The sequence below is a fragment of the Phymastichus coffea genome, unplaced genomic scaffold (assembly GCF_024137745.1).
Source record: "Phymastichus coffea isolate CEN01 unplaced genomic scaffold, Cenicafe_Pcof_1.1 PCOF00110, whole genome shotgun sequence".
Taxonomy (NCBI): domain Eukaryota; kingdom Metazoa; phylum Arthropoda; class Insecta; order Hymenoptera; family Eulophidae; genus Phymastichus; species Phymastichus coffea.
This window is the reverse complement of record NW_026706921.1, coordinates 413899-435549: the sequence shown is the minus strand read 5'-3', so window position 1 is coordinate 435549 and position 21651 is coordinate 413899. Positions and strand designations below refer to the sequence as shown.

General features: G+C 32.6%; 4 protein-coding genes across 15 annotated transcripts; 3 read left to right on the top strand and 1 right to left on the bottom strand.

Moving 5' to 3' along the window:
* Positions 1-176: 176 nt before the first annotated feature.
* Positions 177-3931, bottom strand: LOC131670412 (probable cleavage and polyadenylation specificity factor subunit 2). Of its 4 annotated transcripts, none has more exons than XM_058946000.1 (11): positions 3739-3931; positions 3313-3473; positions 3084-3243; positions 2663-3014; positions 2245-2555; positions 1903-2162; positions 1651-1836; positions 1203-1575; positions 869-1063; positions 655-792; positions 177-583 (listed from the first exon to the last, which is right to left on the bottom strand). In XM_058946000.1, the coding sequence occupies exons 2-11, from the start codon at positions 3459-3461 to the stop codon at positions 491-493; spliced, it is 2217 nt and encodes a 738-aa protein (XP_058801983.1). In that variant the 5' UTR covers positions 3462-3473; positions 3739-3931; the 3' UTR covers positions 177-490. The 4 variants fall into 4 exon arrangements, with proteins under 4 accessions (XP_058801983.1, XP_058801981.1, XP_058801982.1 ...); XM_058945998.1 differs by having other exon boundaries at positions 3743-3931; XM_058945999.1 differs by having other exon boundaries at positions 3313-3470; positions 3743-3931.
* A 754-nt stretch (positions 3932-4685) lies between these two features.
* LOC131670385 (heterogeneous nuclear ribonucleoprotein A3 homolog 2-like) lies at positions 4686-13315 on the top strand. 7 transcript variants are annotated; one of them, XM_058945950.1, is made up of 9 exons: positions 4686-4842; positions 5242-5327; positions 6018-6041; positions 6382-6709; positions 7703-8023; positions 8594-8810; positions 9139-9276; positions 9699-9755; positions 13148-13314. In XM_058945950.1, the coding sequence occupies exons 2-9, from the start codon at positions 5316-5318 to the stop codon at positions 13161-13163; spliced, it is 1113 nt and encodes a 370-aa protein (XP_058801933.1). In that variant the 5' UTR covers positions 4686-4842; positions 5242-5315; the 3' UTR covers positions 13164-13314. The 7 variants fall into 7 exon arrangements, with proteins under 7 accessions (XP_058801933.1, XP_058801932.1, XP_058801934.1 ...); XM_058945949.1 differs by lacking the exon at positions 13148-13314 and adding an exon at positions 10707-11575 and having other exon boundaries at positions 7724-8023; XM_058945951.1 differs by lacking the exon at positions 13148-13314 and adding an exon at positions 10707-11574 and having other exon boundaries at positions 6382-6688; positions 7724-8023.
* A 3271-nt stretch (positions 13316-16586) lies between these two features.
* On the top strand, positions 16587-18285 carry LOC131670395 (uncharacterized). Its single transcript, XM_058945966.1, has 4 exons — positions 16587-16704; positions 16898-17017; positions 17080-17215; positions 17271-18285. The coding sequence occupies exons 1-4, from the start codon at positions 16597-16599 to the stop codon at positions 17384-17386; spliced, it is 480 nt and encodes a 159-aa protein (XP_058801949.1). The 5' UTR covers positions 16587-16596; the 3' UTR covers positions 17387-18285.
* An 862-nt stretch (positions 18286-19147) lies between these two features.
* On the top strand, positions 19148-21419 carry LOC131670394 (odorant receptor 67a-like). 3 transcript variants are annotated; one of them, XM_058945963.1, is made up of 9 exons: positions 19148-19297; positions 19653-19772; positions 19859-19976; positions 20058-20301; positions 20440-20559; positions 20657-20747; positions 20822-20958; positions 21015-21147; positions 21216-21419. In XM_058945963.1, the coding sequence occupies exons 1-9, from the start codon at positions 19154-19156 to the stop codon at positions 21264-21266; spliced, it is 1158 nt and encodes a 385-aa protein (XP_058801946.1). In that variant the 5' UTR covers positions 19148-19153; the 3' UTR covers positions 21267-21419. The 3 variants fall into 3 exon arrangements, with proteins under 3 accessions (XP_058801946.1, XP_058801947.1, XP_058801948.1); XM_058945964.1 differs by lacking the exon at positions 21216-21419 and having other exon boundaries at positions 20822-20944; positions 21015-21120; XM_058945965.1 differs by lacking the exons at positions 20657-20747; positions 20822-20958.
* The last annotated feature ends 232 nt before the right edge of the window (positions 21420-21651 follow it).

The following is a 21651-nucleotide window of genomic DNA, read 5'->3' as shown; positions in this document are numbered from 1 at the left end:
AACATGATACAACAATATACTACAAAAATGTCGAAATACAACTCTAAAAAACATTTTGATTAAAGTATTTTATTTTATTATTATAATAAAGGAAATTTAGAAGTTATGCATCACCAAATTGAGTGAAATTAGGTATTTTGATTTCGAAACAGAAATTGTTAAACATAGTACTCGAAATTTATATTTTATTGATTTACTTATATATTCCACTTATTTTAAATCATAGAGCCCTCAGAATGAGACCCTAAAAATGTATCTCATACTTTTTAACAAGCCCATTAATCCTTTTATTGTATGGGTACCAGAAGAATGAAGAAATATTCGTGATATTTTATCTATATACCAAGCGAAAATTCTTCTTTTCTTGTCAAAAATTGTTTTATAATACAGTATAAAAATTAATTTACACACGATAGAGATCGCGTTCTTCCGCGATATTTAAAAAATATGACAAATACATATATACAACTTTAACTAATGAGTTAGTGGTCTAAACAATTGCATATTGCTCATACAATAGTTCTCGTACCCTATAATAATCTTCTGACAGGCAACCTTCTAAAATTATTTTACCCGCTTCGTGCTGAAATAAATGACCGTTATGAAATTAGTTTATGGATTAATTAAATTGTGATAAAATAACAGAATACGCACCCTTCTTACTGCAATAGTATTATTACAACACCATAGAACACCACCGCTGAATTCTGAACTAATGTTTGCTTTCGTTAATATTTGTTTGAAATCTGATAATTTCAGTTCATTAATAAATGCAGTTTGGTGACTTGGAATCTAGAAAAGAAGAATAAATATGGATATTAACCGTTTCGATTTTAAAAAAAATCAATTGATTTAAATATTTAATTACCTCATTGAGTGGCAAAGGTTCTAATGTCAGAATCTTTTCAGTCTTATCAATCATATCTTCCGTTTCATCATCCATGACAACGTCCCGACAAACTTGGTCCCGAGCTGTTATTAAAGCATCCACCCACGCTACCTCAGTATCACCTTTTCCTCGTGAAAACTTTAATCCACTAACTAGAGCATCTGTTAAACGTACCTAAAAAAAGTATTGAATCACTAGCACCGACTTTTAACGTGGGAAAAACGTTTTACATATAATTTTAATTTTTAATTTTAGTTTCAGAACTAGATACTCCAGTTATATTATGTTTTTCATAGAAGTTTTTTGAAAATACCTGATAAATGTGTGTTTCAGTTGTAGCATCTAATGTTTCTCCTTTAGCTGGGATAAACACACGAGCGCCTACGCTTTGCGCCTGTTGAGCTAATAACTCAGTGTCTTTTTTAGAACCTCTGACTAATACAACTCTTCTTGGCCGAAGCTGGGCCAAAATTTTTTGCAAAGACTCGCCGTCTGACCTTCCTTCGAAATCAATAAACGTTACAGCAGCGTTCACCGTAACTGTACGAGTGCTCTGAACACATTTTGTTGGAATGTCGACTGCGTTTTCTGGAGCTAGCTGAGGTGTTTCTTCTGGCTTCATGTCAATATTTTCTTTGTTATCCTCTGCCTCAGGCATTACTTCCGCGATTTTATATTCTTCAGGCCTGTTACAAATAAATATATGTATAAGTGCATGACCACATAATTATAATTATAATAGCAACAATGTGAAATTGTACTTTATAATTTCTCCATATTCATCTACTTTGATCTTTTCTTCAACAAATGGAAACATTGGATGTTGTTTTTTGCTTTGCTTGAAAAAACCCGGTTTATGTTCTTGTTTTACAAGCAAATCATGTTTTCCTTTTGTACCGCCTACTTCTATTTCATCTTCAGATTCGGAGCTAACGTCGGCAGTATCCCTGCAAAAATATATCACGATAAAATAATTTTTATTAACTACCTCAATAAAAACGTTAATAAATTACATTTTCTCCTGTTTCTGTTGCTCTTGTTTTTGTTTTTCTTTCTTCAAATATTCTTCTAGCTCAGCTCCTTCTAATTTTACTTTCTTTTTAATATCTAATACAATATTTCTATTTCCTCCATTTTCAACAAGATCTCTGGCAAGTGTTCCTGGAGACGTCCTACTAGTTATTATAATACTATTTTGAGGATTGCTGCACCATTGTAAAAAAAGGTCACGAGAAAAACCGCATTCCATATCAGGTGTACTGGCCAGCACAACCTAAATGATTAAGATCAAATAAATAATTCAATTTAACTTACATATAAAACTGATCATACAACGTATAAATATATTTATTTACTTTAGGACTAGGAACTTGATTTAGTTCAGCCATACTGTGGCACAATTGTAAATGCTTGAATTGAAAAGGATTATTTCTAGCCCCTTCAAAACTTTTCATCAGTTTGTCACTCATCCATTCAATTTGTGATTTTGCAAACTCAACTACATTGTAACTAACATTGTTCAATAAAGCTAGTGAATAAGCTAACAATCCAGATTCTTTATTCCTCCACAATTGGTCCAACATATGTGCCAATTCCAATACTCTGCCTGCAGTGTCTACTCCTACAAGAACATTTCCTCCACCTCGAAGAGTCTGAAGGATATTTGCTGAAAATAAGATAATGATAAGATGAAAGAGCTTTTGTATTATCACACTATTGTAAATAAATTTTTAAATCTTATTTAGTGTTTTTATTAGAAATGTTTTTACTCACTCATCAATTTTTCATCTCTTGTACGTCGTCTAGCTTGCTGATAAGTTGCATTAAAACTGTCTGTTATAAGAAGCGATGGTCTCTGCAATCTTTCTAATTCACATCCATTTAAATGTCTTTCTTTCTTGTGATTAAAATCAACTGCATAAATTATATCTTCTTCACCAACTTTTACTATTTTCCATATTGTTCCACCAATCATGTGACCTGCTGGAAGGGGTGTTAATGTGACACCATATCCTTTACCTTTCATGGATATACTTTGATTATACTTTAATTGCACAATTTTATCAAAAGCAGCATCTACATCATCAAGAGTAAATAAAGTAAAGTCTTCCATGTTGTGTCGAGACTAGAATAAAGTCAATTATTATGTTAAAAAGTAAATATGAAAGATTTCTCTGATATGTAAAGTACTTACTTGAAATATATCGTACATAAACATTTGTCCCATTTTATAAACAGGGATAGTGGCATAAATAGGACAACTCAAGCCACATTTTCCAACTAAGTATGGCAAAGCTCCCAAATGTAAAGGATCAGGATAAGATAATAGAACAGCGTCAATTTGATTAACATGTCTGTAAAGAAATTATAATTAATACTTTGACATTGATACAATAGAAATGTAATCAGTTACTTGAATTTACCTTTTCAATTCTTTTATAAAATCTTGGTCAAACTTTTCATCCAAACCACAATCTAATAGTATGCGTAATTCATCAACTTGTAGAATGTAACATGGAGGAGACTCATCTAATGCTCCAGATATAGCATGCAGTTTGATAATAGAAGTCATTTTGATTGCCTACTTATAAAAAAGCAATAAGTACAATTAGTTATATTGTATATTAATCCGTAGCAATAGCAATACTTTGTTGTTATTTGAACTATTTGTGAATAATTTTTGTTAAATGAATTAGACATTAAATCAAAGATTAATACTAAAGTAAGTTTGAATATTATAAGAATCATGGCAACTAATTTCATATAATTTACAATTATAAATTTGAAAAATTTGTACATAGTATAGATAGAAGTGATAAAATATTATTTTTTTCGTCAAAAATCATAACCTACAAACGAAGCCTATGTTTACGTTCCTATAATAATAACGTTGTTAAGTATACACAATTACAACATATAAAATAACTTGTTTAGGTAATTCAAAATGATTACAAAAAAATAGCAAATAATACGTTAATTAAATAAAATTATCAACATTCTTAGAAAAAAGTATTGCTCCCGTAGAGACTCCACACCGAAATAAGTTCGTGCTGCCGCTTATTACCGGCTTACAAGACAACATATATATATATAGATTATTTTTAACGATGTTATCGGTAGAGTCGTAATCGCGCTCACGCGTCACTGACGATCACGAAACAAACGGATTAAAAGAATAAAAGAAATATATAAATAAGAGTAAGATAATAAGAGTAATAAATTACAAATAGCAAAATAAACAAAATCATTGTGACTTTTATGGGTTGAGTTTATTTTTACAAAAAATTCAGTACCTTAAAAAAAATTGATTGTGTTCGAGCAAAACAATTTCTAGCTCTAAATACTTAATTAAGACGATATTTATTAACTTACATTGATGCGGGTATTCTTATAAAGCAATAAGTTAAAAAATAACAATGAAAAATCATTTACGCAGTATGTATGACAGTTACATATATAGCATTGCACATGTGGGCCGGATTTTTGTGTCAACCTTGATACCGCCAGTCGCCACTACCACGTTTCTAAATATCGTCAGAAATCATGACTTTGATCAATAAATAGACCTAAAAAAATTTTAATCCAAGAGTTTGGATCGAAAATATGCAAGACCACAATCTTAACAATTTTTTAATTAGTGTAAATGATTCTATACATGTATAGGATCGTAAAAAACTGAAAAATTACGGATTGGAAATTTTTCGTAACCGGCGTCACAAGACACGCGGCGGCGCGCTTGAGTGAGCGAAGCCGACCAATGGAAATGAGAGAGACAGCGCTAGAAAGCGCAAGCAGCACTTCCGGCGGCGCCATTAGTCCACCTCTTCGGCGGCGGTAGTTCCTCGTCAGTAGCAAGTGTGCGTGTCTCTTTTCGTTGGAACGGTGCTCGCGTCTTTTTTCACGCGCGCATACATTTCCGAATCCACAAAAAAGCCGTCGCATCGAGCCAGCAAGTAAGCTTTTTATAATAATAATGATGTAAATTTTTCGTTGAAGTCGCGCGGACGCACACACGCTTAAGGAGTGATTCCCGGCATCCGTAATTTTCAAAGGGCGGTAAGGGAGTAGGAGCAAAAGGATGTAAAGGAAGTGCTGACTCGATTATTACAAGTAATTACTTCAGACACCACGAATGAATGTGAATTCGTGATGTCTACAGGGTTGATGTGCTCGGTAAGGGTGTCGTTTATCGACAAACGTTTGGCGCATCTTTCCCCTCGTTGCTCCTCTTTGGCTCTCTCTTTCTCTGTCTCTTTCTTCCGTCTCTCGTTCAGCGTGTGCGTGTCGCGCGCGTGTTTGTGGCGTCGCGTCGTTCTCTCGCTTACGCTTCTTCTATCTCTTTCCCACTTAAGGTGCCTGACTCACGCGCCGGACCAAGCAGTTGGACGATCTTCCACTTTGCCATTGTTTTTTCGTTGACTCCAAAATGAACAATCTGGTAAGTAGAAAATTAGCTTTTACTCTATATAAGCGTTAAATATATTGTTTGAAATTTAAGCTTCTTGTTCACTTGCAATAGTAATTATAATGGCAGTCGTGCTGTTTATTACTTTACGATTTAAAAATATAGCTCGACGGTGGATTCTATTTTAGCGGTCGACGATTGTTTTTTTTTTAATCGAGTACGTGGACTCCTGTGCAAAGTGATTCAGCTTCGACGATAAAATCAATAGTTAAATATCATATAGCGCATATATACGCTCTCGCTTGTTTCTCGTATTCAGTTCACTCGTAGGTAACATCGTCTTTGATGTTGCTTTGATAGCGCAATTGGCGTGCTAGCTCATGTTTTATAAGCCGGCATTACTGTAAGAAAAGAAAAATAGTGTTTGCGTGCAGTTCATTTCTTGTTTTTGTATCGTTTTCGTCGTCGCCGCCTCAATATGATTTCGTTATGTACGCTCCCGGCCTCGTTCGCTTTTGAAGAGGTTAGCTTGTCGACCTTTTCTCAATTTTAGCTTAATGAAATGCCGGTCAATTAAATATAACAAAAAAAAATCAGTGACTTCCGACATGGAAGTAATGTCGCTTATAACCGAGTTAAGAGTAATGAATTTTCAATAGGAGTAGTTTAAGTATTTTCATTCTAATATTAAAATTATTAACTATTGTATTTTTTCTGTTTCAGAAAATGGTATCACCCAGCTCACCGGTAAGAAAAAATATACTTTATTTGGTTTAATTGAATGATTTTAAAAACTTAAAAATTATTTGTTTTTCTTTTAACATTTTGTTGTTTTCCATGTCATTCTATTGTAGCAAATAGTAATATTAGCTCAACAGTCTTGCATCTTATTTTATTGATAAAATGTAATTGGCTTAATTTTTAAACAGTTGAGCTAGAATAAAAATCTTGAACAGACACCATGCTTTTTCATTTACGTAAGAACATGGTCGAATTCATTAAGAGACAGACATTTGTTTTTATGCACGTAAATCGTACAAGTTTTGGAATACGAGTAGGTTGAGCTAACGGTGAGTGCGTATTTCAGAGGAAGACAAAGATCTTCGTGGGTAGGCTGCCAGAGAATTGCCGTAGTGACGAGTTGCGCCACCTGTTCCTGCGCTTCGGCGAGGTGACCGAGTGCGATGTGATGAACCGCTACGGTTTCGTGCACATGGCCCGCGAGGAGGATGCAGCCGAGGCGATAAAAAATCTGCACAACACCGTGTTCAAAGGCGCAACCATCAACGTCGAGCAGTCTACGGGCAAGTCGAGGGGCCGTCGAGACGACAGACGTGGTGGTCCCATGCGAGGCGGCAGAGGAGGACGAGATGGAGGCCGCGATACTCGTCCCGGTCCGTATAACGACAGGAGAGGTTTGTTGAAATACACCGCGTCGTTCCGTTAACTCTTGAAAGCATCATGTGACAATGATCATGATGATTTTCTTTGTCATTACGTCAAATCTTGGCATCTTTGGCCGAGCACGAGATTTGCCTATTTCAACTCATTACGTAGATTATTACCCCGCGTTTAAACGTTTGTAGTTTATTATACTAATCATATATTTACCCCCATTAAACTTTTTTCATTTGTTAAAATAAATATTTAGCATGCTCATCTTGATTTTAAGGCAATCTTTTTGCCAATTTTGGTGTAGCTTATAGAAATAGCCTCATTTTTTGTAACTTTTTTCATTCTATTCAGCCTCACTGTTTAAACTTCTGCATTAGTAATCATAAAATATGAAGTAGTTGATTATACATGAAAGAAATTTGTTTAATCATCTAAGCTTACATTGTTGTTGTACATATATATTGGCATTATATATACTGAAATGTTGAGCTTTCATTTTCATTCATAATTTGTCATCTGGTCATGAAAATGATTTTTAATGCTTGTTAAAAATTTTTTTTCAAATCACTTGCATGGCTTTCATTTATCATCATTTAGCAATCATTTTTTCTATAATTAATAGATTGTCATATAGTTTTGAAAATCATTCAGTTTCTATCGCATAAGTCATGTATAAGAAAACTAACATCATCTCGCTGTATCATTGTACATTTATACGAACGTTTAAACCCGTGTAATAATCTACCTTGTTATGAGAGCTTAATAAATCGTCGGATGTTTCGTCGTACGAAATACCACATTACAAGATTTAGAGTAGAATTTCAATAAAACTAGTCCGAATAAAAACCAACTTGTTTTCTGAAAAAGTCAAGTGACTAAGAATCGAGACGATAGTTAGGGTCTTAAATATGAAATAAAAGAAAAGCAAGTAGAAAAAAGCCTAACTGCCTCTCAATTAAACGAGCTAAGTTAAATAGTAAGCAATGAGGCATCGCTCGGTTCATTAATTACAGTGCTACCGATCCACAACGTAGGCTATGACGGTACAGCTGCAGGCGGTGGCGGATACACAGACTACAATCGTGGTGGAGGTGACTTCGGTGGCAGAAACGACTTCAGTGGTGGCTATAACGACAGAGGTGGTTATGGTCAGAATGTCGGAGGCGCTGCCATGGGATACACTTCCACGGCACCGATGGGTGGTTATGGACCTGCTGGTGGTGCGGTTGGAGGCTATGGTCCCCAAGGTGCTGTCGATTATGGCAGACAGGACTATGGTAGAACGGCTGAATTTGGCGCTCGAACAGACTACGCAAATCGAGGAGAATTCCCAAGTAATAAAGATTTTTGTTTATTTCTTTTCGACTCTCCGTGCGGGAAGTGCGTTTTTCCCGCACGCTGAGCAAAAGACGTGCGTTGAAAATTGCACTTTCCACACGTCGTATCAAAAAATACGGTACGGCACATGTTCGGGAAAGAGTTTCTCGTCTCGTGTACCTTTCCACCCTCGCTTCGCTCGAGCGTAAACGCCACAGGAGACAAGAATCTATTTTCCCGCACTTGTATCGTAATGTACTATTTCTAAATCTTTTCTAAATGATTGTGCTCAATCATTCTTACAAAAATGTTAGATTAGTGATGACTAAGTAGAATCTTATTATTAATCAAATTGACTAATCTTTCCAAAACTATTTCCAAAAACGAGATTTTTGACATTAATCATTTTCTACTTGTTCACACTTTAATTAGTTGAATGCATCACAATTCCAAACCCAGTAATTCCAACCCCATCCTAGTAGGTTATTGTTTTGCAATGGTTATCATTGTAGTACAAGAATGTATGATTGTAGAGAGAGAGAGGGACTTTGTTTTTTAATCTAAAGCGGGTTATTCTCGATAAACAGTGTGTGATTACTCTGTGGCTGGTGGTGGCATGGCCGGTGACTTCAATAGAGCAGCCCCAGGTCCTGTCGAATATGGTCGCACCGATAATTTTGCCGCCGGCAGGGCCGACGCATATGCACCGCGTGCTGATTACGACAGAACAGCTGCTGGTCCTATGAGGAATGGCAGTGGTGGTGTTGCAGCTAGTGGCTATGGCGGTGGATATGGTGAAGTTGGGTAGGTATCTTTTCATAATTCTTTTTTCTTTTTTTTTTCTCTTACATTTATTTCATTTATTTTGCTGCTTTCATAAAAATATTATGTTGTAAGTTTTGAATGTATAAGTGTCTAACTGAAATATAAGTTGATGCCACAGTATTGTACAACAAAGTAGTCAGTTTGTAGCTTGGTTCTCCCAAGCTAGATTAAATTATGTATTGTAATAGGGAAGTAATAGATAAAGTATTATTAATTTCAATATGTAATTTAATCTAGCTTAGTGCTTGGTGTTTGATTTAAAATTCAATGATGAGTTAATAATAAAATTAAATTTAACTTTGCGTAGACCAATGAGTGGAGCACCAAACTACAATACTGCAGGACCTACTGGTTATAATGCTCCTGGTCCTGGACCACAAGCAGATATGTTCAGTCGAAGAGCTGGAGGTACTGTTCCTCCTAGTGGTGGATACCAAGTTGGAGGGTGCGTTGAGTTTTAAAATTTAAGATTTTCACTGGGCTTTTGTACACGATGCATTTGTTTGCACTGTCTCAAATTTATCGATAATAAATAAACAATGTTTTTCTTAACAATAAAAAATGAGCGGTTTTAATCCATTGCAATCCTCAGTAAAGGCAACATTTATGACATGTCTCTTTAAAACTGAATAGCATGCTATTACTGGTTAAAAGCTTCTACACAATAATTTTGTATTATTTCAAGTTAGTTAAAAAAATATCTTGATTCACATTCATTGCTTCATTTGGCAAAAATTGTCAGTTTCTTTGTTGATAAATAACATTTTTAAATCAAGCTTGCTTACATTTGATTTGATTTAATGTGTGAAAGTACAATAACTCAATACTATGTATTAAAACTTTTTTTTTTTTTTTTTTCTGACATAGGTACACAGAGGGATATGAAAGAGCAGATCCATATGGACCCCCACGTGGTGGTGGTCGGTAAGTAACACATAGTTTATACTTACTAAAATACAATGGCGGTTTATGAGTATTGCAAAACATTTTGATGTAAAGTTATGAAAGATCAAAGAGTGCGAAAAGGATTTTTTAAGCTAACAATTAACCTTGCGCTCTCGTTTCTTTTGCGTTTCGTCGTGTCACTATAAACTCGACAAGCTGTTGATTCCGATTAAGCGTAAAAACGAATGCGTTAAGCGATACTAATTTACTGCTGTATTCCAGTAAGTATAAGATGTAACGAATTCGAAGTGTACACATAGCAATATCTATGTGGTTATTCCCAATTCTTGCATAAATATAGAAAAAAATCAAAGCTTTGATAAAGGGAATGCGCTGGTTTTGCTATCTGTACACTAAAATTCATTCACGAGAGATGCGTACTACGCGAGCGCGCTTCTACAAAAAGAACTACCGAATGCGTTATCAACATAAAAGCTTGTAAATTGCGAATGCGACTTCTAAGCGATTGATCAATCCAAAAAGCGACTCGTAAAAATAACACATAATTGATTTGGTTTTCGTTGATTGCTATAAATTTTTTATTTAGAGGTTATTGAAATATTTGATTGTAATGATGAATTATCATCCCCAGGAAAAACTACTTTTTATTTCTTAGCAACTAATTTGTATTTATTTAAAAAAATTATTTAAATCAACCGTGTTTGCGTTCTTCATATTCTTACTTTTAAACACTGATTTTTTCAACCGTGACAGTTGATTTGAAAAAAAATTATATCCATTTTTTGTGGAAACATTATCGAAGAAAACGTCAGTGATTAAAAGTACGATTTCGACTGCAAAGTAATATTGCAAGTTCTTTAACGATCCAAGACAGTTGTAAAAGTGCAAACGAAAAAGTTACATCTTATACTAAGTAAAATGGATCATAACAATTAATCCTGCGATTTCATATTTTTTTTAAACTTTTAGCTTCCCAGGCCCGACAGAACCGATGCCTCCGAGGTACTAATTTATCGAAAGTACCTACATTTATAAGCGATAAATAACACGCACGCAACACATGGCAAAATAAGTTTTAATTGCCGATAAACAAATACATAGGCGGTTAATGTGCGCGAACTTAAATCTACATACATACACAACGTCCCTCTCGAAAAAAAAAACCAGCCCGCTTACCTTATTGCAGTTTCACTCGTTTACATGTGTAATATATAACTATAAATGCCTAAATTCAACACTAATTGTATAAACGAAGCTGACGATCGAATTAGAGCTTAGATCAATGGTTGGGTGTGGATAACGAATTAAATATATGCAAGAATCATTAAAAAGTTTTGTGAAGAGTAATTCGAGAGATTTTGCGTGGGAGCAGAATGTGGACGAGAACAGAAACCATTCGACTTCTATAATAGAAATTTAACATTTTTATACTGTTGATTTTTTTGAGAAAAAAACAAGAGGATTGACACATAAACACAAAAAATACTGTAAACACTTTAAAGAAAAGGAAAGCACATGTGAGCATTCGTTTCGGCGAACGTAACGTAATGGTCAAAAAAGATTTATATAAAGCAAGATAAGAATTTTGTCTTCTTTAGAGAGGTACACATAAATTTATCTAGAGTGTTAACAGCGAAAATTGAGTTCATATTATTTTACTTTCTAGTTTAGTGTTATTTGATATTATGGACACAACTGTGTTTATAGAGTTGATTGATGTATGATTTCCGTCTTTTCTTTTTTATGTATGTAAGAAACTGAAAGAAGTGTTTCAAACTGAATAATCTTCAATAAAATGAGAGAAAATGCTTAATCTGCTTTCATTAAAGAAATCGTGTATCTTTTTTTAGCCTTAAGAAGTGTAGTTAATTGTATTACCTTATCCTTGTCATTACCAAGTTCGCACTTTAATCCACATCTCTATAACTAACATCAATTTTCAAAGTTTTTTCTTGTCGTCTCTTTTCTTGATTTTTCTGTAAAAATAAACGTGCAATTTTTATTTGAATGAGTTCGGTTGAGTTTCTTGAGTAAAACTAATGAAAGTCGAGAGAAGCATAGGTAGCCCAAGTCATCGAGGAATAAGTTTCAGCGTCGACAGCAAGTTGAAAAGCTGAGCTAAAGCGTGCGCTTTGAAATCTTTGCGCTGCGTTGTCTTCGTCGTCTGGCTTTGAGTTGGCGTGCACAATATGCGAATATGCGAAGCGAGCTCGGCACCGAAACAAAACAAAAAAGTAGTCTCTACCAAAGCGCTATAAATTCACCTCAGCGGCGTACAATTGAGCTCACTCCACTTTCGTTAATCCACAAGAGGTATTACGCTTGAAAGCTCTATTCGACGGCGCTTGCGGGGCGCTCTTTGACAAAAAAATATATACGATGCGAGGCTGGCGATGAGAATGCGTTTGCGACCCAGCGGCTTTGCGATTACGAAGGTATGTTGGATACTTAAGAGACAAAAAATGAGAATACGCGTGCGTTTTTTCGACTTCTATAGTTGTACAATGAACATCTCATGAACAGATTTTTTTGATTTGCATCTTATTTTTCGACGGTTAATGATTATCTCATATATGACTACACAAGTGGCTATTATACTATATCATCGCTTTTCTTGTACTTTATTTTTAATTTTTGTTCAATTAAACACATAAATTATGACAACGAATTTGATGAATTATACAGCATGATATTGTTTACCGATAACAAATGAGTCTTCGTTCAAGACACAATTAACTTTATATATAGTTGTTGTTGGTTTGAATTGAGATACTCTTATTGCACAAGCATCTCCGTTCATCAGCTCACACATTTATAATACAAAATCATTGCGACACGATAGGCGATTCGCGCGTCGATTACGTCTCATTTTGTGAATGCGATTTTCCACCAACTGATCGTGGTACATGCAAAAATTTTAGTTTACGTCGCAGAGATTGTTGGTTTACGCGATACGGCGTTAAAAATCGTTGAAGATATTTATAATTTTTTAGTAATATAGTGGACAACTTGTTTATCCATCAATCGTTCGGTTTACAAATGCGTTCCGAAAATTTCGATTTCAGAAGACACTCGCGTATTGATCGGATAATGCGATGCTTATTATATACAGCGCTTAAGCGACAATTTTTTTTTGTTCATTCAGATGAATTAATCGAGTAAAGCGTTTTCCATTGATGGTACTAAAACAAAATATTTTTTATTACATTAAAAAATCGTTCAATGTGAACGTGCGCTGACGCAATTTTTATATTACCCGGATATACGCTTTTTCTATATATGCTCTCGTCATCGAAATCTGAAAGAGTTTTCTCTATGAACCTCTAACATGGTGTAATTGTTAAGTAAGATTAGCTATTAAGACAATGAATATTTGATTTTGTGTTCTCATGAAAATTTTTTCGTAATAGGTCACAACCTGGATGAGCTGAACCAACAGTTGTCGATAGAGGTGAAACACAATACTTTGGATCTTGAAACTTCTACATATGCTGGGAGTTCCGCGCGTGATTTCGTCAGAGATGGACGGGAAACCAATAAATCTATTATGAAGATTTTTTATAACGATTTACTATGAATAAATTATATACGTTTTTACTTAAACATTTGTCTTAATATGAAAAATCCTTCATTCACAGTATATCATGAAAAATTAATCAACAAACTTATTAATATACGATTGTGCTTGAAATTATTAAAAATGAATAATATTTTGTATAACAACTTCTAATTTTACAAATTGAATGTTTTATTATTTGTGTTGTAAACTTCCGTATTTTTATTTTACTTTATGAAAATGATCAGAAATAACATTTAGTTATTTGCTTATAAAATTTCTAGGTAGTTTATATATATGTAATTAATATGACGCTTTTTACAATAGCATTTAAAATACGGATGAAAGAATTCAGAGGGAAATGGACGAAAATCAACCTGGAAAAATTATAGAAGAAAATTGGCAAACATACCAAAACTCATTTATAATTCCGTGTAATTTAATTTTTGTTCATGAAATAATTCCAAATGTTGAAAACTGTCAGATCAGTAGAAATTGGAGCTACGTAGTGTTTTAATACGGTTTTGATAGAAATGAATGCGTTGAATAGATAGCAAAAATTAACGAAGTTTTTTTTATCCAATCAAAATATTATAACCATCTGTTAAAGAATAAATATTATTTCTCATTACAATGATTATACATATTCCTGAAAGATCAGTCGGTAACATAGATCTACATATTTATGGGGCAATATACCTTCTTAAGAGGAACGGCACCCTTAAAATAAGAGCTGTATTATTAGAAATGGGATGTTTCCTGGAATAATCGTCAATGATAACTATTTATTAGAAGGGGATTTTTTTAATCCGGATAACTCTTAAAGTACTTAAAATTATTGGTTATTGAAAAAAGAATCCGTTTCTATCAATACAGCTCTTACACTGGCATTCTTGGGAAAGTATTGTTTATGTTAATGTAATTGACATTGCTGAGTATTTGCAAAATAAATCATTCTTATGGGTTCAGTCCTTTTCAGAGTACAGTACTTCTTGAGTTAACATTATCTTGTGATCTTTCAGGTGCATGTAGCGCTGTAATCAGAAATAGTATTTATTTCCTTATAACAGATAGTTATAATAATATTTTGATTGGATAGAAAAATTGAGCGCGATTTTTGCTAACGATTCAACGTGTTCATTTCTATAAAAACCATATTAAACTGTTTCGCACATTCACTTTCTACTGATCTGAGAGTGTTCAACTTTAGGGTATACACTGTACCAAAAGTCCCAGGATCCTCTAATAACTCGAACGAAATGCCAAACATAATAATTTTCTGTTACGAGAAAAACTATCTCACTATTAAAATAAATAGATCGGGAACCTTATAGAAACCTTTCTATTTACTTTTTGTTACTTTAGCAGATATTGTTGCCAATATCGGTAAGATTAATTACGGTAATTATAATTAACTTATAATTACGTTATGCCGCAACTTTCGTAAACTTTAGACTAACTGTAAGCCTTATCAAATTAACATGAACATTGTGTGCAACTTAGGAATTAAGTTTTTTTTTTTTAAATATTATTATGCGACTACATGTAAATAAAAATAATTAATTCGGGGTGAGATATAATAAGTATCTTTAACAGTTTAAGAAAAATGTAATTCATAATTGTAATTATAAAACAATTATAAAACAAAATTTTTCGAAATTGTGCAATTTTAAGCATGCATATCAGATAGGCACTGATTTGTTAAATTTTTTAGAAAGCATAGAACTTAGCAAAATAATCCAATAAGATTTCAAGTGGAAAATAATTAGTTTTTTCCCGTGTTGATTATAAAACCGCCTGATATCATGCGGTATCTCAGTGATAGTTTAGCGTTTACTATTACATTTATTTATTTGAAACATGCACTATCCTTGTAACCTTATCTTTATTCAGTACAATCGATTCGATTTCAAGGTGTGTCCAGCAATGTGTGGGTTTATAGCAAGTAGTTAAATTAGTAATTTAAATAAAACAATGTAAAATCAATGAATAATAATATATTAAAGAAAGGAATATCTAATCCGTCTATTTTCCGTTATAATAATGAGTAACACGAATGCTCTATCGATAGTAGAAAATTTTTTACTGTAATCGCGAACCACATAGAACCTTTTTATTTGCCAGCTGGAAGATTTTACATCATGATCGTTGATATTTTCATTATTTACTTCGAAATTGAATCTTTTTCAATCATCGACGTTATATATATATATATATATATATATCGTTCAATAATTAAATCCAGGATAAGACCTTCACTTATAGTCAAATTCGTATCTTAAAATATACTACTTTTGTTTCAATAAAGTTAGTTAATAACGTTAAAAATAATGATTTATTCTAGTGATAAATATTTATCCAATGTGCAAGAGTTGTAATTCAAGTCAATGTGTGTATGGAATATTGTTATCAGTTTGAAATGGAACAAAGTCACATTTCAAGTACCACCGAAATTCGGATTTCAAATGCACTTAATGTGTTCACTTGTTTACTTTGTGTTCATAATAAATCTAGAACTACAATTGGAATCTAGTCATCGGTAAATCACTATTAAGCTTTTTGTCCTATATCGCATAGTGTATCAACGTACGTCACAAGATCAACTAGCTAATAGAATGTTAAACCTCCACTTCACTCAACGCGACGCATCATTCCATTACCAACACATTAGTTTACATTAACTTAATGAACGTGTTCGTTTGTTCACATTTCACTACATTATTTGCAATATTTATGATATTTATTCTTAATATACTCATCTATGTATACAATAAAAATAAAAACGGTATTTGCACAGAGTGAAAATAGAAGCCAGATATGCGTTAAAAACGTACATGGAGAGAGTAAATCTTACACGTTGATGTAATGTTCGCAATAAAAAGTAACTTGGATGTAGTTTGACAACTCCGTAAGATCTCTCGACAGTGATAAAAACGTCGCTGTCAGGGCATCATGGATAAATGATGGTACTTATCAATAATTCATTGATAGTAGCTGGCGCGATAAAAAAAAATTACCGACGTTAGCGGTCGTGTCACCAATATTTCCCTTTGATCAGAGACTTGACGAAAGAAAAGAGAGCTGTTTTCATATGCAAATTGACTCGCGACTCTGAGAAATCGCAATTTCTCTTCATTGCTTATGCTCAAAGGGCCGTTAATATTCTAGTGTGAAGGACAGAAACTGTTTTGCGCTGGCCATAGCATGAAGAGCTCTCGTAGCGAAATGATCGAAATATTTTTTCTGGAATTATCCGATGTGCTTTATTTAGCTCATCGTAACTCTTGTTATTTTGTTATTAGCATGCAATTTTTCAGATTCTCAAGGTTTTCTTCGTGTTATAATAAATTTGCAAAACTCGTCACTTGCATTATTCTTTCGATGTTGCTCGTCATTCCTGGATTACCACAAGTGAGTAAATTATGTATTTTCGTGTACATATATTGCTCTGTATATTAGTTTAAAATCGCCTTTTACAATTGATTAAAATATAGCAGTAAATTTGCTCTGAGCTTTACTTAAAACTCATGTTTCTAATAGGATTTGACTGAGATGCTGTGTATATATTACACAGACCTTCTCAAATTGTTTTATTCTCGTGTAGGTGATCGGTGTATTTGATCATCGAGAGCATGTAGAACTGCTGATTGGAGGTGTGGAAACATTCTTTTATTTTATCTTAATAAGTTCGAGATATTTGTCACTGCTGATAATACAAAAAAAGGTAAACAGATATGAACTTGATCACATTCTGACAGAATCGTCGAATGTTTGTCGTCGTTGCAGCTCAAGCTTATGTGCAAAAGTATAAGAAATTGGAAGAATGTTTCAAGAAACCGAGTGGAGATGGATATTTTTGCAACGTTATTCGAGATTGAAAGTCAATCATTCCAATTGAAATTAATATTTAATTTATACATTGGTATGGCTTACAAAACGAATTTTAGTAATTTTCATGCATACTAAAATAATTACAGCTTACGTGATTGGAACTGTGCAAATTTTTGTTAGTCTATCATTAGGGTTGAATATGGTCAACGTAGTTCTAATATTTATTTATGACAAGGAATATTTAGTGGACGAAGAAAGATAAAACCATTATTGTCACACATCTATTTATTTAAAGCGCACACTATATTATAACTATGTCAATATTTAGTATGATTGGTGCAATTTATACTGTGAGTATTCAGTAGTGTATGGATTTGGAAGAAACCATCAAGTAAGTATTAAAAAAATGTTAAAATTTGCAACACTAAATATCTCTGTGGAAATTGAAGAGGTTGTTTGTTGTTTTTTTGATAAATATTATAAGTCATTTTTTATTTCACGTTTGATATGTTTGAATGCTATTATTTATAGATAAAGATTTATGCATTATCAGTTTTTAAGTATACATATGATGAGGATATCACGATAGGTGATAGAATCTAGAGACTGAAATCTTTAGATTTTCTAATAGTAAATAAGTATGTGTGTACAGATACGATCATTTGGATTGTAACTATCAAGCGCTAATTTTGCCCGTATATAAAAATTTGCAATCCGTCTCTATCTACAGATTTTGTAGCCTACTTATGTGGAGATTTACCTTTGTTAAAAGGTGTATAGGGGAGGGAGGAATATATTAAGAGAGTGAGCGATCCCGGCATATATGCGAATAGGGGACTCTCGATCACATTTACAAAAAATGTATAATAAACATCACCCAGGGATTTTACTGAAATTCATTTTATAGCAAGCTAGTGGCGAAAATCTCTTTTCCGCAGAGATGTCATGTAACAATTTAATGTACAATGTTTGGTTAGGTTAGATAATAAGGAAAACAATCTGTATTGATAGACAATAAAAAAACTTCGAGTGTCAGTTATGATAATGTACGGCACGAATTTGTCGAAAGTTAGAAACATTTAAAGTTTATGGTAGGATAACCTGGATCCTTTTTATTTGAATCTGGAAGATTTTATATCATGAATTACATAAAATTTGAAGTGATATTATATTATTATAATGGTTTATCTGAAAGAGATATAATTAATTAATTTATAGACCTTTTCTATCCAAGCTAATCATGGCAATTTTTACATCTACAGCAAAAACGAATCACGATCATGTAGTGAGTTAATGCTATTAGAAAATTACTAATAGCAATAATTTTTCTTACAGTATTCTACGTGAAACATCAAATAGTCTAAGAGTAATTGTAATATTTGACAAGTATCGAGTGATATTAATGTGACATTAGTACACTGTTTATTACCAGCCAAATTTTGTTTTGGTCACAGGGATCTAAAAATATACATATCTAATTTATGATTTCGCGACTATAAATACAATTATTGAATTTGATTTTCTGCTTTCTTCAAAAATGTCTACAATATTTTTTCAAGTAATTTTTCCTAAACTTTGTGCAACTAATGCATATAATTTTATATAAAATACTATATTCAAAATATTTTGTATATATTAAATGTTTCAATGGACATAATCTATTTCATAACATAACAAAGAATTTCTAAAGCTATTGGTATCAATTCCTTTTGAAATCTTTGTTTTTAACTTATTACTTTTTAAGAAAATTAGCTTTTTATTTGACTTAATATTTTCAACTTCTTATTTTCATGATTATAATAAATGCAAAGATTTAAACATCATTAAATGAAACCTAATTAATTTCGCTGTTCAAGGAAGTGCTTCACTATTTAAAGCAAGGAGCTGGCAGTGCATATCTTTTGAGTTGTAAATTAAGAAAAGATAAAACAAAAAGGCGCTTGTTATTTGCACACTAAAATTAAAAAATAGTATGATGGAAAGACATAGAAATGTTAAAAAGCTGCTAGATATGCCTGATCAAGAGGCGATGAATTTTTATAACAGTCGCTATTTTGTTATCAATCAAAATTTGCTAAAATTTTTGGGATTATGGCCTTACCAAACCAAGATGACAAAAATCTTAATTCGAATGGTTATCACGGCCAGCCTCATCATTTCTATAGTGCCGCAAGTATGAAAATCATAAGCTGTCTACCTTAACAAACGCAATATAATTTACGTTAGATTTGAAATTTATAAAAGTTGAATGATGATTTTGAATGTCTAATGATCATAGGTAATGGTTTTATTAATTCATTAATATTATTTATTAAAAATTTTAACATAAAATTTTTACCGACAACTTTGAAAATAAATATTGTAATATTGAATATTAAGAAATTTCCATGCTCCAATGAAAATAAAATCAATGGTGTATTTATCTGTACAACAAAGCGGATTACGAATATATTTAGTTTAATTATCTAGTATGTTTAAAAAATGTTATATTAACAAGGACTGATGATATTTCTAAACTTTTATTGTAGATCATTGCAGCTGTTCAAATGAGAAAAAATACAGATAGGTTAATCATAGCTGTCGGAACCTTAGTTTATATTTTCGGAATAGGCATGAAATTTTTTGGAGTGATCTTCTCAGAATCTAAGGTAACGCAAATGCGATCCGATAATATATTCCGATAATATATTCCGATAATATAACTTGACCTGATGATTACTTTGTTTTGTTTCAGTTGAAGTTTTTGTACGCAAATATGGTAAAAAATTGGAATATGTTAAAAAATGAAACTGAAAAGAAAATTCTTGAGGAATCTTCGGAACTGGGAAGATTATTAACAATTTGTTATATTGGTTAGATATATATTTGATCGAATACATTGATTAGTTTAGATATATTTTATCAACGCACTATTGAAGTGATTATTATTTCAGGCTATATGGTGCCAGCTGGTTTATTATTTTTGGTTTTACCATTCGCTTATCATATTTTTGATAAATCTCAACCGCTAATGTTTGTACTCGAGGGAGAGTATTTCGTAGATAGAGAAGAATATTATTACCCTATCTATTTATTCGAAACTTTTACTATTCTTGCAAGTATACCTTTGATATTTACAATTGATTCGACATACGCAGTATGTATACAGCAGTGTATCGGTTTATTTGACGTGGTTAAGTAAGTAATATATAGATATTTTACTTATATCTTTTAGAAATTTTGGTCTTTATAAGTTTAGTCCAGTCATATAGTTGTTTATTGAAACACGTAAATTTTAAACCTTTTGCATTATAAAAATTGATTCATAATTTTCAGGCAACGCTTAGCATGTGCAACAGAATGGAACAACAAATTGAAATTAATTAGTTATCGGACGAACGACGCCGCTTATGAAGCGATTATCAAATCTGCTGAACTTCATGAAAAAGTTTTGAAGTTAAGTTTATTTCATAATTTTATCGATGAGTTTTCGAAACAGTTATACCATAGAAAAAAATATGATTTAACGAATAAAATTAATCGCTGGTTATAGTTTCAGTCACATTTTAGAATTATCATATTCTTCAAGTTTGTTGGCTGTTATGATTGCCAATGTATTAGTACTTGCAGCAGCAGTAGTTACTGTACGTAAAATTCTAAAAGTACATGCTGGCTGTTGAATTAAATTCTTGGTATTTGTTCTTTTATTTGCGTGTAGATTCTCTTGAGTTTCCAAAAGCCGGTGCTACTGTTCAGAGCCCTCTTGCTCAGCATAGGATTTACTATACACATGTTTTATTTAAGCTGGCCTGGACAGAAGATGATTGATAGCAGCAATGACGTATTTTTTGCGGCGTACGTGATTTATTTCAAAAGCAAAACATAATGAGCGATTAAATATTTAATTTCAGGTATAATAATGAATGGTACAACTGCTCCATCGAATGCCAAAAACTTTTGATGTTTATCATGCAACGTAGTATGGAACCTTTTTATTTCACCGCCGGAGGATTTTATATCATGAATATGGAAAACTTCCTATTAGTAAATATTACACACATACAATTTCAAGCTCAATCTTATTCAAATCTCATCAATTATGTTCATTGTAGCTTTTCAAATCAGCTATGTCATACGTAACAGTGCTCTCATCGTTGACATGATGAATCAACAATCGAATCTACATGAATAGTCTGAGCAACATTTAGAACATACTAGCTTCCTCTGAACAAATTGAGTTATTAATTAAAGGTTTTTGCATCACATAAAATGCAGAGCAATCTATGTGTATAATTGTGTTGCTAGTCGATAGTATAATAAAATCACTTCAATATTCTAATCACTCTCGCTCAAATTTTATTCTGTTTATTTAATATATCGAGAATATCAATATTATTTGTTATCTGATAATCAATACGAAGAAAAATGTGAACATTTACTAATTATTATTGACAGTTTTTACGTAACTTTTAACTGAATTCCGGCGTATACAAGACCATTTAAACAATGATTAATAGGTAAAGACTTTAAAATGTAATGGACAAAAAT

Coding starts and splice junctions, on each gene's coding strand:
- LOC131670412 (XM_058946000.1), bottom strand. CDS start 3,461: ATGACTTCTATTATCAAACTGCATGCTATATCTGGAGCATTAGATGAG. Junction 2,556..2,662: donor AAGAGATGAAAAATTGATGA/GTGAGTAAAAAC, acceptor TCTTATTTTCAG/CAAATATCCTTCAGACTCTT. Junction 1,837..1,902: donor CAACAGAAACAGGAGAAAAT/GTAATTTATTAA, acceptor ATATTTTTGCAG/GGATACTGCCGACGTTAGCT.
- LOC131670385 (XM_058945947.1), top strand. Junction 6,710..7,702: donor TCCGTATAACGACAGGAGAG/GTTTGTTGAAAT, acceptor CATTAATTACAG/TGCTACCGATCCACAACGTA. Junction 9,756..10,706: donor CCCCCACGTGGTGGTGGTCG/GTAAGTAACACA, acceptor TTAAACTTTTAG/CTTCCCAGGCCCGACAGAAC.
- LOC131670395 (XM_058945966.1), top strand. CDS start 16,597: ATGCAATTTTTCAGATTCTCAAGGTTTTCTTCGTGTTATAATAAATTT. Junction 16,705..16,897: donor TCATTCCTGGATTACCACAA/GTGAGTAAATTA, acceptor ATTCTCGTGTAG/GTGATCGGTGTATTTGATCA. Junction 17,216..17,270: donor AATATTTAATTTATACATTG/GTATGGCTTACA, acceptor AAATAATTACAG/CTTACGTGATTGGAACTGTG.
- LOC131670394 (XM_058945963.1), top strand. CDS start 19,154: ATGAATTTTTATAACAGTCGCTATTTTGTTATCAATCAAAATTTGCTA. Junction 19,977..20,057: donor ATTAACAATTTGTTATATTG/GTTAGATATATA, acceptor TTATTATTTCAG/GCTATATGGTGCCAGCTGGT. Junction 20,302..20,439: donor GGTTTATTTGACGTGGTTAA/GTAAGTAATATA, acceptor CATAATTTTCAG/GCAACGCTTAGCATGTGCAA.